General features: G+C 43.5%; 1 protein-coding gene across 3 annotated transcripts in view; it reads right to left on the minus strand.

Moving 5' to 3' along the window:
* lrp4 (low density lipoprotein receptor-related protein 4) overlaps positions 1–16,068 on the minus strand; it is a 98,472-nt gene that overhangs the window by 44,132 nt on the left and 38,272 nt on the right. For all 3 annotated transcript variants that reach the window (XM_069526772.1, XM_069526779.1, XM_069526786.1), the window contains exon 2: positions 8,550–8,696. In XM_069526772.1, coding sequence (XP_069382873.1) covers positions 8,550–8,696 — 147 coding nt within the window. The remainder of the gene's footprint in view (positions 1–8,549; positions 8,697–16,068) is intronic.

Genomic DNA, 16,068 nt, shown 5'->3' on the forward strand with positions numbered 1-16,068 from the left:
AGGGTCCCCCAGGAAGAGCTGGAAAGTTTGGCTGGGGGAGAGGGACGCCTGCACTAACCCGACTTGACCTACCTCCGTGACACAAGCAGAGGACGATGGATGGATGGATCAAATAAAATCTACAATCTATGGAATACCAGACAAATTGTAGATTAAAATTTGATGGCTCATCATTAATCCATAACTCAAGCAAACCACTGTTTATCATAAGATATAGAAACGCTGCTGTTCCTCGCCAACTTGTAACTTACACACTGATAACGCCAGGAAAAGTGTTGATCCTTGTAAACTAGTAATTATCATGTACATAAATGTTCCATTGAGCTCTTAGATCTAACTTTAATCCTTCTCCTTTAACAAACAGAACCCACTCAAACAGGCTTGTATTTACAAAGAAGGTAAATCCAGGCACCAGACCAACAAGCTCTTTGTTCCTCTTATTCGTCCCTTTGTCTGCCCTCAATCAGCGTCTAATCATCTCCTCCTCTGTGTGAACAAGCGCGCTCGCCTCGTTTACTGAGCGGGGAGTAAATATTTAGCAAGGAAGAGAGGACGAGAAGAAAGAGAGAGGGAGAATTATGCTAATGTGTCCAAACAACTACACGGTCAAATTTCTGAGACGAAAAGCGAGACCGAAAGAGACAAGAAGAAGAAGAAGAAGAGAGGAAAGAGGCAGCAGGACGGACAAAGTGAGCGAAGGCAGAAATTCAACCACGCGGTGAGAAATTAACGAGGAAGTGTTGGTGTGAGAGGAAAAAGTGAGTCGAGTTTCCAGGTTTGCTGTGTTGAGAGGGCAGAGAGGAGAAGGACGGGGGGAGATATGGAGGGAGAAGAGGATGAAGGACGTGAGAAGGAAATTGACAAACAGAGAAGAAGGGAATGGGGTCCTAATCTCTCTTCTCCTGCTTTTGGATCAGCTGAGCTCCCGCAGTCACAGTTGCTCTCTGATTGGCTGAGACTGCAGAAAGCGGTGGATTAAAGGACGGAGGGGGTATTTCTTATTTTTGGGAGGTTTATGTGTGTGTGAGAGAGTTTGTATCAATATCCTTGTGAGAACCAGTGTGAGTTTTTGGCTTTGTTCAGACTGCAAGCAAAGACTTGTTTCTCACGTCAGATCTTTAGGACGGAGCGTCCGCACCGTTGCCTGAAGTGATCAGTTTGGATTTGTGCGTTGAGACTTAAACAACATTCCTGCATGAGAAGCTGTTCTTAGGACGTAGGACGCCCCCAAATCATCCGGACTGACTGGAATCGCTTTTCAAATGATTTCCAAATTTGGCTTATGGTTTCTTTTCTTGTCCAGATTTTCCTCAATCAATCTGGATAACCCCAAAAAGCACATTTCAGATATTTGAAGCATTTACATTGTTTTCAATCCTCAGTAAGGGTCAAGATTAGGCTTCAGGGGCTTTCACAGCTGCCTTGTTGAGTCCAAACCAAAGCATCAGCTGCTAGACGTGCCTCAGATTAGGTTCAGACCAACAGACCAAACCTTTGTCCGACTAAAAGAGGTGGTCTTGGTGTAGATCGAACCTTGCTTCTTAAAAATGTGTCATTATGACCTAATCAAGGTTGTAGTTCACCCTAACTGAAGGAAGGATGTTTGACTTCACTATGAGATATGACTAATTTGAAGAAAAGGGAACTGAAGAAGATTCAAAACCTTGAGTTGAATTTTCAAACATATAAAAGAAAACGACGGAAGGCGGCAGGAAGTTATGGTCACTGGATAAGACTATGACACAGTTAACCCGCCTGTGAATTAACCTGGACGTGAACATCCATGTCAGAGCAGGAAAAAAACGACAGGACCTTCGACAAACTCTGTCAAAGCAGCTAAAAATAATTGAAGCACTTGTGTAAAGTACACACAGTTTGTATTTCTATACTTGGCATTGAGTTGTGAGAGCACTGTTGCTAGGCAACTGACAACAAAAAATGGACTTTCTCCCTTTTCAGAAACGTTGAATGATTCAGTGTTTCTTGCGCTATAACAAAAATGCAGAACTTGAACAGAAAGTAAATGTGTAAAAAAACAGTAAATATAATACCACCTGGGACAGATGCATCCAGAGGAGGAGGGTCCTCACAAGTTCAGGAAATAATTCCAGAGTGTGTTTGTGTGTACATACCTGTGAATGTGTGTATTTGAGTATATAGTACACACACATTTCCCCAAACCTCACAGACTTGTGTCAGCAAGCAGCGGAGGAAGCCATACCTCATGCAGTGCTTTCAATCACGCACAACTGAGATTTCTCCTCTTCCATTTCATCTCTTATCCAGCCCCCAATACACAGGATGCACACGCACACGCACACGCACACACACACACACACACACACCTATCTATCTTTTCTGCACCACTGTCTCCTCACTTTGGCCGAAAGCATTTACTCTTTCACAACCTCAGCTGCTTTCAACTCAGTAGGACTCCAACAGTGTGCCAACAATATGTGTGAGTGTGTGTGTGTGTGTGTGTTTGTGTGTGTCCCACTTGCTTCAGTGTGAGTGAAATGCAGAGAGAGGGGGAGAGAGAAACAGCTTGAAGGATGATCTAAAACAATGATGGATGGAGGGAGGAGACGAGTGGTGAAATAACATTAGTCTTATAAGTCTTTCAAGGTTGTCCTCGTCTTATCTGCTGTGGTTACTGTCGTTATAAACATTCCATATCGGTGTGTGTTAATAAATCTGATTGCCTTGAACTGGGAGGAGGGATCAGGAAAACTGAGAGCCAGATAAGATATGAGATAGAAACACAAGTCAGACTCAATTAGACGGTTGGCCTCATCTAATTTCAGAGGTCGGAGGGTCACGTTCGACAGGAAAATACTGTTCTGGTGTCATTGCCACAATTTCACGTTAGATGTCTCAACTAGCTTTTCCTTTTTCCACTTGAGAACCCTCAGCAGAGACAAGAAAAAAAAGATTAGGCGATGGTGTGTTTGTGGACAATTTACCTGATCCTTCAAACATGATCACGCTTCAAGTGATTCCCAGTGAGGAAGCTAGTGTGAAAAATGCAACTGTGGGAATAACAGCCAGGGAGAATAAAAGCCAAAACTAAAAGAATAACATCCAGGTTATAAAAAGAGAAAAAGAAAACCTTTTCCTTGGACGTGAATTCAAAACAAACACAGAACCACGTGAAATCTGCACGAGACATGCAACAGATATCTGCATGAGAAAAAAACTCAGTGAGCGTCCTATAACCTGCAGGCGTCTGAATGGATTTTGGAGCCAGATCAACAGTGTTGGATGTGACGATACGGACTTTGTAGACTGGTTAATACGGTGAGATCTCCTGGGGGAGTCACGCCAACCCTTTGGATATTTATTACAGGCAGGTTCTTAGGAGGGCTCATGGTATTTAAGATTTTTAGGACCATCCACTCCAGAGGGAGTTTGAGTTGTAGCCCTCTTGTTTGTGTTTCAGGGCTTCAGAGACTTTCTGTCTTTTATCTCTGGGGCTATTGAGATCCTTAATTGAACTTTGGAGGCATTCCTTGCACTGAAACTCGTATATATTCCCTCCCCTGTACATTGGCACACTTGGTTTTACTTTTCCATTCACTAGTACTTTGCAGATTTATAGTTAAGTGCACCAGCGTTATTGTTTTTGGAATGAATTTCCATTCCCTTGTACTAGTTTTATATTTTCTGTGTTTTCACTGTGTGGTCGGAGTTTTGCGGCAAATCAGTTTTTTCCAAAGGCAGGATTATAAAGCCAACCAGGAAATCTTGAACCATCATCATTGTCTATCATGGTGCTTTGCGTTCTTACGCACCTTGTAGATGCAGACAGGGACTGAACAATCCTGGGGGACAGTAGAAGTGACACAGGGTGTGTCACAACACAACATTTGGTAAAAGAGCTTCGGTGGCATAGAGAGTGGGTTTTTAAAAGAGCAGAAGGATGTTTAGCTGAAAGCAGAGACCACAAAATGAAGCGAAGCGTCAATCTTTTCATCAATTTCTCCGTCCTTCTCCCTGTTCAGTCACTTGCCACTTCACTCCCCTGCCTGCACAGCCTTCAACATAACCAGCACTTGCCGGCATTTCTATAGGAACTGGCTTCACAAAGGCAGCGTGTAACCTTCCTCCGCCTTATGAAGGGTTTATGGATGTGGAGCCGACTGCCAAGAACATAAACATATATTCCTCTAATGTTTCTGTGCTTCTTGTCAGAGTCTGTCGCAGCCTATACGTTTGGCTTGAGATCAGACGTAGTTAAGTAGGTTCTGTGGGTGTGCGTGCTGTGTACGCCCCCTGAGCTCAGACCGCTGTATCAATGCAAAGAGGGGATGTTATTAATTTGATGAAACGCCTGTGAGTTATGACTTCATTAAATTTCAGCAGGGCTAATTAGTGTCCTGTCCTTGAGATGTGTGACCCTGGAACGTACTTTTCCTGCTCTTCAGCGACTGAGGCATGAAAACAGAAACGCTTTTGCAGAATTTGCAACACTGTCATACGTCCGTCCTTGCATTATCGTTCTTTTTTCTTTTCTAGATCTTTTGTACTGAGCGCTAATTACCTTTGTCCATGTCTGTTGGCTAAAGGCATGGTCAATTTGGTGCAGCTTGACTGAATTCCACTCACACTCGAACAATGGATTTAGGACAGTGACACACGACCTGCTGCTGGATCAGAGACTTTCTGGACCTCTCGTGGAGAAACCACCACTAGTGAAGAAAACACAGCGGGGTCTCCATTTCCTGAGCATCCTCAAAAAGAACCGCATAGTGACCTTCTGTCGCTGCTCCATCTAGAGTGTGCTGAGCTGCATCTCTGTGCGGTTCACCCGCTGCTCCTCAGCAAAGCGCTCGAGATGGTCATCTCCACCGCACAGAAAATCATCTTCTGTCCTCTCTGCTCTCCAGAAGACATTTACAGCACTCACTGCTTCCCTGTGGATGGTGTTTCATTTCCCAGTGCTATTGCGGCTATCAATGTAAAAAATAAGTGCAATATGACAAAAGAGCGAATGTCCAATATGGGTTTGTTTTATCCGTCTTATTTAATTTAATTTATCTCAGTGTCTGCCTTCCAGTTTTGTTGTACTTGATGCAATGACGATGAAGGTCTATCTGTCTATCCTCAATCGCCTTTATGACATTAAAACATTTGTGCTAGTTATTCACCATGTATACCTAGATTCAGTCTGAGTGGAGCTCAAGGTACGTGGCTTGGAAATCACAGTTTGACAACTTCACTGTTGAATAAATTGAAGCGTGAGAGGAACAGACAGATTGTGGTACTGTGTCCAGGGATGTTTGTGGGAGGCTGTCATGATACAAGATGAACTGAGCCTGAAGGTAAACTCTTGATTTAGAGGTGGACAGTCAAACCTGTTGCTAAGCTAAGAGCTCTGGATCCAGGAACAGAATGAGATTGTGTACACCGGGAGTCAAAATGATTTTCAGTCACAGGGTGTCAGGAAACTCAAGGAACCCTTGAAAAATCTTTAAACTCATGGATCTGAGACTCAAATTCTGAATCATATTTCTGGTGTCATCGGTAGCCAAAGCAGCACGAACCCTCTGACAGAGCCACTTGTGCTTTTTAATAATGCAATGAGCTGCTCTAAGTGCCACTTAGACGAGGGAAGTCATATCATATCAGAGCTGGGGATGCCACAGAATCTCCCAAGAATACGTCAGGGATGTCTCTGGGGAGAGAAACATCTGGGCTACATTGATCAGTTTGTGCCACCACAACCCACATCTGGATAAGCAGAAGGAAAAGAGCTCAGAGAAGATTTTTGAGTTTGCGTTTAGGTGGAGCAGTTTTTTTTATTTTATTTTCATTTTAAATTCTTCTATATCTACTCCAAACTAGAGCCTGATTGCCACAAAACTTTATCTGGGGAAACACAAGCAGCAAACACACACACACACATCCGCTCATACACACAAAGAACACACTGACGAAACAGCCCCATCTGCACTACACATATCCACATGATTCCCAAAACGTAATTAGATCAGAGGTTCACAAGGATAGCTTCATAGACACGGTCGGCCTCTTTGCCTTTGCTCCTATTCTCCTGAAATCCAACCCACACATTCCTCCAGGACAACCGGACTTTCTCTAGAAATTGTTAATTCGGTGTAAATGATAATGATTAAGTAAATGATCAAACTAAGTCTGGATGCCACGAACGACACTGCTACGATTCTGCTGAAAAGACGTATTCCTCTGTTTGTGTGTGTGTGAGCGTTCATTGTGACTCTGTACTCACTCACGACTGACGTTCCTGCTGAATTGTAAAAAAAAAAAACTGCTCTTTTCAATGTGCATCGACGCTGCGTCACCGCTGATTCAATTCTGCTTCCGCTTTTAGAAAACCGCACTAAAAAACATAAAATCTCACTCCTGGGTTTTTATGATGCAATTCGGTTAAATTCAATCAGCGTAATAGAAGCTGAGTCACGTGGGTCTCGATGCTGCTCAGTGAAACAAATGCCTCTGACTGTGAGATTAGATTAAAAGGCCTTCAGCCAACACACACACACACACACAGTTTCATTTAATTTCAAAAAGCAAACACACTTGATGCCAGCACAGTTCTTCACCTGAGGAAATTGATTATTCAGTTAAACAGAAACTAACAAAGTTGTGCAACACTGTCAAAATCAAAAGAACCGATAACAGCAAAGACCCTTGGGTGCAGATGAGGAGAGATGATCAATAAGAGACTGTGCATGAAATTACATTCTATTAAAATCTAAATTTTAAACTTAGTGCACCCTTTCAAAGTAATTAAATTGAATGTGCCTTGTTGCAAAAACATAGAATGAAAGAGTGTTTACTTCCAGCAAGTAAGAGCAAGTCGTGTGACTTTTTATCAGAAATTCCAAAGACCAGAAACATATGGCTCGGTCTTAATGTTCATCAACTGAAAAAAAAATCTTCTCAATTAATTGAAAAGGTTTAATATATGTTTCCAGTTCAATCCAGTCTCCAAAACATTGGCACAGACTTACAATAACAGCTAATTTTATTATTTCATGCTTCAATCAACTTCAAAGAAATGAAGAACTTAACGATCAGTCAAACATTATCTGGATATTTCAAATGACGAATGATGAACCACTAATAAAACAAACAAAGCTGTGATAACAATAAAAGAAATTAAAAAGATCAAATAAAATAAAGTAAAAAAATCGTTTGAATGGGAGGGGGGGGAGTAACAGGACATTAAATGTGTAGGAATAAATGCTGCAGTGTTTTATTATTTAATGACTGGACGTCACAGCAACATGAGTCTCTTCACCACAAGCTCTGTGATTGACTGGAGCGAGTCCAAGAGGACGAGCAGACGATCAATCAGACCGTACTAATGGGTTAGGAAGGTCCAGCTAGATGCTCTGATATCTGTCAGCTGCTTCCATGTGTCTCTTTAAAAAAAGTGACGTCCCGCAGATCGATGGGCGGCGATCAGACCCGCTGATCATTCAACTGGCCCGAGATCAATAACACTTAGCATCCCCTCTCCCGACCCTTAACTAGCTTAATGTGACACAGGAAGAGTGATGGAGGAAGAACACACACACACACACACATGCGTCTCAAAGGGACCTAGCAAGTGTCAAAGTAAAGGGCGGCATCTGCTCCTCTGCTCCACGAGCGGCTCGAGAAAAAAGAAAAATGAAAACCCTCACACTGACATTTCACATTGACACAGAAGTGTAAAAGAGGAGCGCTGAGGATCTCCTCCCCTTGACAAACTGACATGCTCTGCAGGAAAAATACTCCTGTCTGGCTCTGCTGCCAAGACTTCCCTCCAGCCAAACGCCGCCTGGTGCCAAAAGTCACTCAAGCATTTTTTTTTTCCTGCACGGGGCGAACACCACGCAGTGTGCCTCGCTCCGTTTCTGATGCAGAAACACTACCCCGCCTGGACCAGTGACCCATTCCCTGTTTCACTGGGTGATGATGGGATCCATACGGGCCCAATTATATTTCTCTTCTTACTATTCTGGACGATTTGTGCAGGAAAACTCCGCCCGAGCACAACTCGAAAAGTCAGAAGTCACGCGGTTACGCAAATTTGCAACGGAGAGCTGCCAAGTACAAACAACGTCTTTGTTGAGCGGTGCCTTCCTCAAGAGGACAACTGCTGATTTACTCTTTACAGCCACATCACAATGAGCCAGAAGAGCCAATATCTTCCAGTTTGAGTTTTAAAATCCTTTTAAAAGGTTACGAATTCTACCTTGGTACTTTATGCGTACTCATCAAAATATGTAGTGAGAATCAAAAATTAAAGTTCAGCTCAGGCTTGTGATTGTGACTTTTACTTTTGAACAGTTTTATTACATAAAAATCTTATACAACAATGTTTTACCACTTAAATTCAGTAAAAAAGGGGGAAACTATGTTTATATAACTTTTAGTAAATTAAAAGCTGAGGGATCTGATGTGTGATCATTCAACCAACTGGGTGAAATGCTTTGTCTTTGTCCGGAGAAAGAAAGAGAGAGAGGAAACGAAAGACAGAGGAGGAGGACTGAAAGAAAAATAATTAAAGAGGAACTTACTGCATCCGTCCTCGTCGCTGTGGTCTCCGCAGTCATTGTCTCCGTCACACTGCCACTGGGCCGGGATGCAGGTGCACTCCCCAAACGCACTGACCGCACACGTGAAGTGGTTCCTCCCACACGAACACTCGGCGGTGCCCTGAACACCTGCACACACACACACACACACAGAGGACGGGAGGAAAGGAGGGTTAGAGATAAATCACACATGGTCAGGTTAACCAACTCGTTATAACTGGAATTCAAACTGCAAAAGGCTGCACAGTTTCACCACTGAGGACAACTCAGGAGGGAGGAGCTCCCTCTACCACCGACTTTGGGCTTTTTACCTTCCAGAACTATATAACACACATGAGGAAAGAAAGAATACGTCTCGTTCAAAACATTCTACCCATGTGATTCTTGCCTTGTTATGATATCATATATTCACCGTGTTTAACTGCTCCCTGCTGACACCCGTGTTAGTGTTTCATGAAACTAGAGCCAATCGGTTTAATGCACTTCGATGTGATTATCAATGTGATTTATGCTGCAGCTGTAAACTCCACCTGACTGGGACTCCGCTCAGATTAAAACTAACCACGTTCTGCGTGTTGCTGCTCATGTCTCAAATCTACTCGAGTGATTTAAATGAGGTGTAGGAACTTGGGGACTCAGTGAAATGAAATCAAACAACCGTCTTAAGGAAGAGCAGGGATATCACGGAAATATAAATAAATATAAGTACCTGCTAACCTGTATGTGACATCATAAATACTAGCAGAAAGGTATTTCACAAGGATTGAAACTGTGGGAATCAAGTCGAATGGAACTACGTCTGTTGTAGGATCGTCAAACTTCTTGTTTTCTATTGATTGCCTTCAATTTTTCATTTTTTAACTGTAAGCCTCACAACAGGGGCTCTGTGAATAAAGTTTATTATTATCGTCATGTTATTATTCGTGATTTATCAAGGGATTAATGAGTTTTAGATCCTGAAAACAAGCCCTTTAAAATGGCCTGTGTGAACATGACAAACACGATATCCCATAAAACACACAAACACACACAGGATGCATCTGCTCGGTCCGCACGGATTTCCCACCGCAGCAGAGAAAAACCCGGCGTCACCGCACCTTCACACGCATCACAGCGAAATTACGCTCAGGAGAGGAAATAAATAAAGGTTTCTCATTTTGCTCTCTCTTTGAAGCGTATTAACGACCATCTGTGTGTGTGTGTGAGTGAGTGTGCGCACCCGTGTGTGTGTTTGCTGAAACTGGCCTGCCGCAACAAACTTAGAGTTTCTTAGAATATGCATGTGTGTATTTGTGCATATATGTGTGTGTGTGTGTGTGTGTGTGGTTCCTGGCTTCCTCACAAAGGCATCAGTCAACCCAGGAGGGCCTGGCAGAGAGCGCTCAGTAACCTTCAGATCCCTCCCACAGCACTAAATTAATGGCCTCTTTCTTTTCATTTCCCTCTCTCCTTCTCCTCATTCTTCTCTTTCCACCATCCCCTTTTCACACTTCCCCTTCAGCTTCTTTTATCCTCTTCCCCACTTCTTCCCCTCTCCCCTTGTTTCCGAAAACTCTCCACTGATGGGAGGGAAATGGAGGACGGTGTCATCCAAGTCTTCCGTCTTTAAAGTTGTCTTTCTAATTTTCTTGCTCCGCGGACGCCTCGGACAGACAGACAGACGGGACAATCGCAGACAGACCAGTGCAGACTTAAACCTGAGAATCCCCAGCTAAAACTGAATGGTGATGCAACAGAGATAACTTACAGGCCTGCTGCACTAGACGGAACACATGAACGCAACATTTTATTCGTTCATGTGTGGGTTTTGCACGGGGCTAAATTAGAGTGCGCGAGCTGGAGCAGAAGTCATGTCAACATGAGGCCACATCACAGGCCGTGCATTTGTCAAACATACTGGAACCATTTGCTCAAACCAGAGCCAAAAAAACTTACAGAGTTTAGTGGGAAACCATCATACACACATGGACCAGGACTGGGAATATGTTTAGCTCATATGACATTATATGTCTGCAAATGATTTGTCAACAGGCAGATATTTTGGTGTAATGGTGTTTCTGGTTTTGTCAATCCCTTTAATTTACAAGGCTGTATTAGACCTCAGTATGCAGCACTAGTATTTAGTTTATTTAAAACGGTTTCGCAAACTATTTTCCAGAAACTGTTCCGATTTTTTTTTTTTTTTACTCATGTGATGTAAACAATAACATCGACGTGAGAGGAAATTGTATTTACTTCACTTTCCTCTAGCTCACAATCAAGTTCAAGTTCTATTTATGGTAAAACTGTAAATGTGAAGGCACAATGATTCTTCTGAGGCAAAAAGATTTGATAACGAATATGTTTGTCAATATATTTGATAACTGTCCACAAAAATCCATATCAGATGAGCTCTGATCAGATTTTAGACACATCTCTGATTGAAACTATACTCATGCTGAAAGAATGTAGGATATTTATCTTTAATATATTTTTTATTATAGTTCTTGTTTCCTTGTAAAACTGTTTGTTTGTTTTTGCTTTTCTTCTTTCTCAGCATTATTGTATTTTTCTCTCTCATTGTACTGGTCTTTATTGTAGTGGTCATGGTCTTTTAGCGTTTGTTGTAGCTTGGAATGTGTAATGTGTATAAAAGCCTATTAAAATTATAAACTTAAACAACATGCATAATGTGAATTGGTGTCAATACTTTCCCACATGGGCAGGCACAGACTTGCAAAATCTTTCTGTCTGATCTGGAAGAGAAAATGCAGCTTTTTTTTGTTGTTTTGTTTTAACGAGCTAACACTAAGTGCCAAGAAAACAATGCAAACATCAGTTCATAGTCTTGTAACACTTTTACAACAATAATCACTTCTTAAAGACGCGGATCAAAGAAGCAAACAGACGCTGACGTCAACTGATGGAACAGATAAAGTCGAGTGAAAGATCAACACGCTGATTATTGGTTTAAGAATGTGAGTCAGAACCAGCAGACTAATACCTCCTTTATACTGAGATCATGAACCAACTGAGGAAGTAAACAGATAGCTATGGCAGGTCTGCAGATTGTTATGCAAGGCAGTGGACAATCACACAACCACACATGCGGCGGCGGCGGCGGCAGCGGCCAGGCATGGCAGCCCTGTGCTTTCAAGAGCACCAGCATGACCTGCCTCTGATGCATCACACAGATAACAGATCACATGCTGGGATGGTGAAGTAGAGACGATGAATCTGAGCTGCAAGTGCAGGTTTAGCATCAAGTGGAGAAGGTACAGAAGAATCACGTCGGCTGAACCTGCTCAAGATCCTTCACTTAACTTCGAAAAACATCAACACAAGCCTCACAGGGACAAATGGTACGTTTAAATGTGTCCCGTGTTGTGAGGCTTCTTCTAAATGACTTTCACAATAAGAAGCATTCCAGGAAGAAAGCGGAAAGGTAACGGTGGTTCGTGTTGCGACGACTGAAACACGGGTTCATCTTAAATCTACATGAGGGCATTTTTAAACCACCTTTTTGTTTGACAAAGTGAACTTGTTAAGATACTTACTACAATTAATGATCCAGATCCAAACAAAGAACTGTCCATTCAGGAGTTATTTATCACTTTTTTATCATTCTGGTTTATTTCTTAAAAAACCCACAAAGAAAATGATCGATGAAACAGAGTTCAGTCCAACCGAGAAAGAAAAGGAAGTCGCTTGGACGATCCAACGACTACGAGCTGCGAGTCAGACAGGAACCTCCAGCAGAGAAAAAGAAAACAAAGACCACCAAAGTTCTGTCGCTACTGGTTACTACAGACTGACACTGTCCAAACAGGCCTGGTGTAGAACGAGACAGGTGGTCCCCCCCCCCCCCCCCGAAGGTAAACACAGATGATCCCACAAACCCACCATGACACCACGCCCAAACCTGACCCACCTACAGCAGCCGACCAAACCCGACCTGGAAGTGGCCGAAACACGTCAGATCTGACCAGGTGGCATTCAAACTTAATTTCACCACTCGACAATGTGCTGCTGTTAAATAGTGAAATGACGAGTGTGAAGAGTGTTGAGGGAGAGCAGTGGGGCCAAAGCACACAATTGTAACCCAGCCCCGGAGAGCGGGTGGCCGCACGCTTTGAACGATGTCAAAAGGCTGCCAGTTAATTAGGCGTGGACCTCCCCGGAGACTACCTGGAGGGTCGGAGCTGCGTCTTTCATTCAGTGTGCGAGTCTTCGGCTATAAAATGATGATAAGCGGGAAATCGGGGGGGGGGGCATTTAACCACCTGACAATGCAGTAAGAAAGACAAGAGCGTGGAGGGAATGAGTCAAACCTTTTGTCTGCCCTCTGTCTCCCTGCCGTCCTTTCGCCGCTGGTGTCAGGCTGTTAAAGTGTCACTTCAGAGAGACAGCTGCGTCTCAGCGTGTCAGTAGCTGTTCAGCCCGACAGGCACAAAACCAGCGGCACAGCAAGATGCTGCTCAGTGTTGCTCAACAAGAATGGGCACAACTGGTTTCCCACCTCGCTGTCATACAACTGCGTTCATCCTCCGTCGCCTCGCGCTGTGTGAGACAGCTGACGGAACGAGACGCCTGACTGACCTCGCACACAGGAAAGCTGTTCACCTGAACTGACTGTCGATCGCCATTTACACCGAAAAGAGTGAAATGCGACAGTAATTTGTCTTTACTGATGATGACTGACGAACAAATCTGGACATATTTTAGATTTAATCATTTATTTAATTAAAAGTTATATCACAAAAACCATGTAATAGACTTCCTCATGGTCTACGTTCTACCAAACAAGGCATGGTTTTGAAAAATGAGACAACCTTGGATGTGTGAGACAGTTGATATTTTCAACAGAGCCTCTCACAGCAGAACGAGTCACTTGGATTTTCAACAACTTGGGTCAACACTGCAAGGTGAGACGCTTATCAGAGAGTAAAGGTCTGAAAACATAACTGCGCTGCAAACAACTCTCTGAAACCTGCACTCTGTACAATACTCAACCCAGTGAATCTGCATTGGAGGTTAGAGCTGCTGCTGTTTCTTTTCTCCACGTCCGTCAAACCTTCGCACAAAAGTTTGACATTCGTGCATTATGAGGTGTGGAAATCTGCTATAAAGCGAAAACTGATGTGTGTTTCTTCCTGCTCCAAAGCAGCTGCAGTAGGTTACTATGTGAGAGCACCTTCACACATTAGCCTCTTTATGCATCAAGAAGAAACAACGTGTTTCTGTTCGCCTCATGAACACGTCATGTGCATCCAATTGTCACTCTCCTTTTAGCTCGGGCACTTTATCTGCTAAATGCTCAAGATGTTTTTTTGTTTTTTTTCCCCAAACTAGCCACTACAGTCTCTATTTGTGTGACGTTCGGTGCAGGGCAGGCAGTGTAAAGTAAAGTGCCTCAGACTTTTTTCCCCTTTGAACAGCTGCTGCTGCTGCTGCTAGAAATTAGGTTGATGAGAGCGGTGAGACCGAACCGCACAGTAAATGTTCCGTAAAACCAAAACAATGAGCTTAAAGAGGCTGAAACTCTCCACAAAGTGGGGAATCTAAACGGGTTCCTCACCTTTAACCTTTAAATAATCATTACAGATATCAATCGGTGGAGGCTGAATGATTTTTTCGCACCGTTTCCCGTTTTTATTCCCACATTTTTCCTCATCACAACAAATGCAAGTTCTAAAGCTGCTGCAACACTCAAAGAACACACTGACTGAATTCCCTGTGGTTACGCTGGCTCTGGGTTAAGCTGACTTTGCTTCAAGATGCCAAACAGCTCATCCTCCCTGCCAGTCCCCAGCCCCCGCCCCCCTCTGTCGGCTCATCTCCACCTACTAATTTGCCCACCATAGGTCAGGCCGCTCTGATGCGGCGAGCTGGTAACCACAGCAGCACATGTTGAGTCCTGCTGGGAAAAAAGAAGACGCAAGTGTGGAGGGACAGCACGTATGAGCAGACGCACACATGTGCCACCTCTCGATCAAAACGCTTAAAATATCTGTTTTGTGTGACCAAGAATGTAAGTAACGTGCCAGGCAAGTTCAGAGCTGATGCCAAATCTTCAGAGGACTGCGAAGAAATCTTCCCGGACAGGCCCGTCAACACAAGCTCATCCTCCCGCTCTGCCAAGTCACATACAATACACAATCACTCGCACACGCACGCACACGCACACGCACACACACACACACACACACACACACACACACACACACACACGGTGTCTGAAATGTGCAGCAGTTGGTCAGCAGCAGGGTTCTTTTCACGCCTGCTCATCTCAGACTTTCATTAAAACTCCACTCTTATCACAGTGTAGCCCTCAATCACTTTCTTATAACATAACTCAGCAGGGCAATGTGTGTGTGTACTGTGTGTACTGTGTGTACTGTGTGCGTGTGCGTGTGCGTGTGCGTGTGTTTGAAAGTGTGTTTATGCCAGGGTGTGTTGTTGACCTGCCTGTAATACTTGACCATGTTGACAATCCTCTAACGTGACCGGGGGTTTTCATTACAGCGCTGCATGTTCATCACGCCCCGTACTTAGTGCAAGACACACACACACACACACACACACACACACACAGTCATTGCCTATTAACTAAGTGCGACCCAGAAGCATGTGGGAGGATACTGTCCTTTATTCCCTTGAAATAAGCGAAATCATCATAATTACACGCTCAGTGATATATCGTCGTCCTGCTGCTGCTGAGGGTAAAAAATAAAGGCCTCCGAGATCTAACGAGGGCGGGAAATGACAGGATGGTGCTGCTGTGAAGTTGTATAAAGTACACACACACACATATACTGACACACACTCGCACATATACAGTGTCATCATCCGTGGCAGGCCAGCAGTCTCTCTGAAGTCAGTTCAAAGATAACACTGACTTGGCCAGGGATGAGTGGATGGCTGCTGGACAGGCATGTGGGCTGGCACCGGGTGGGGGTGGATGGGTGAGTGGGTGTGTGAGAGGGTTCGAGAGTAAAAAAAAAAAAAAAGGATTGAATGAGGACAGACACTGGGAAAAACTTTACACACTCAAGTGTTATTTCATAACACTTTATTAAAATAATCCAACGTAATCCTCGTAAATCTTGTTGAATCGGGGCAAAGTGTGAAAATCTCAAAATGAAATTATTAAATTATGATGCAACCAGTGGAGCGAAAAACCTCCATCAACACTGAACAATCCCCCCACAATGCAAAGCTGCTGCTGCTGCCTCAATAAAAAGTGTTCACCTGTTTAAATCTATTATTCCCATGTTACATTTTCTGACGTGTGAATACACATTTATAAGGATTTGAATCAGTTTCATGATCTCTCCACGGTTTGTGTTGTTGTATAATTGTGTATTGCTTTGTACCGTGTGTTACGTCAGATTGATTTTAGACGTAAACTTGAGAAAATGTTCCAGAATTTGGGGCCCGGCATGAGCATGAGATTTTTCTGGAGTATTCAGATCTGGCACCTGAGAAGAGCCTCCAGGATATAACACCTCTTTTTCATGTA

Source organism: Paralichthys olivaceus, chromosome 1, assembly GCF_024713975.1.
Source record: "Paralichthys olivaceus isolate ysfri-2021 chromosome 1, ASM2471397v2, whole genome shotgun sequence".
NCBI lineage: Eukaryota > Metazoa > Chordata > Actinopteri > Pleuronectiformes > Paralichthyidae > Paralichthys > Paralichthys olivaceus.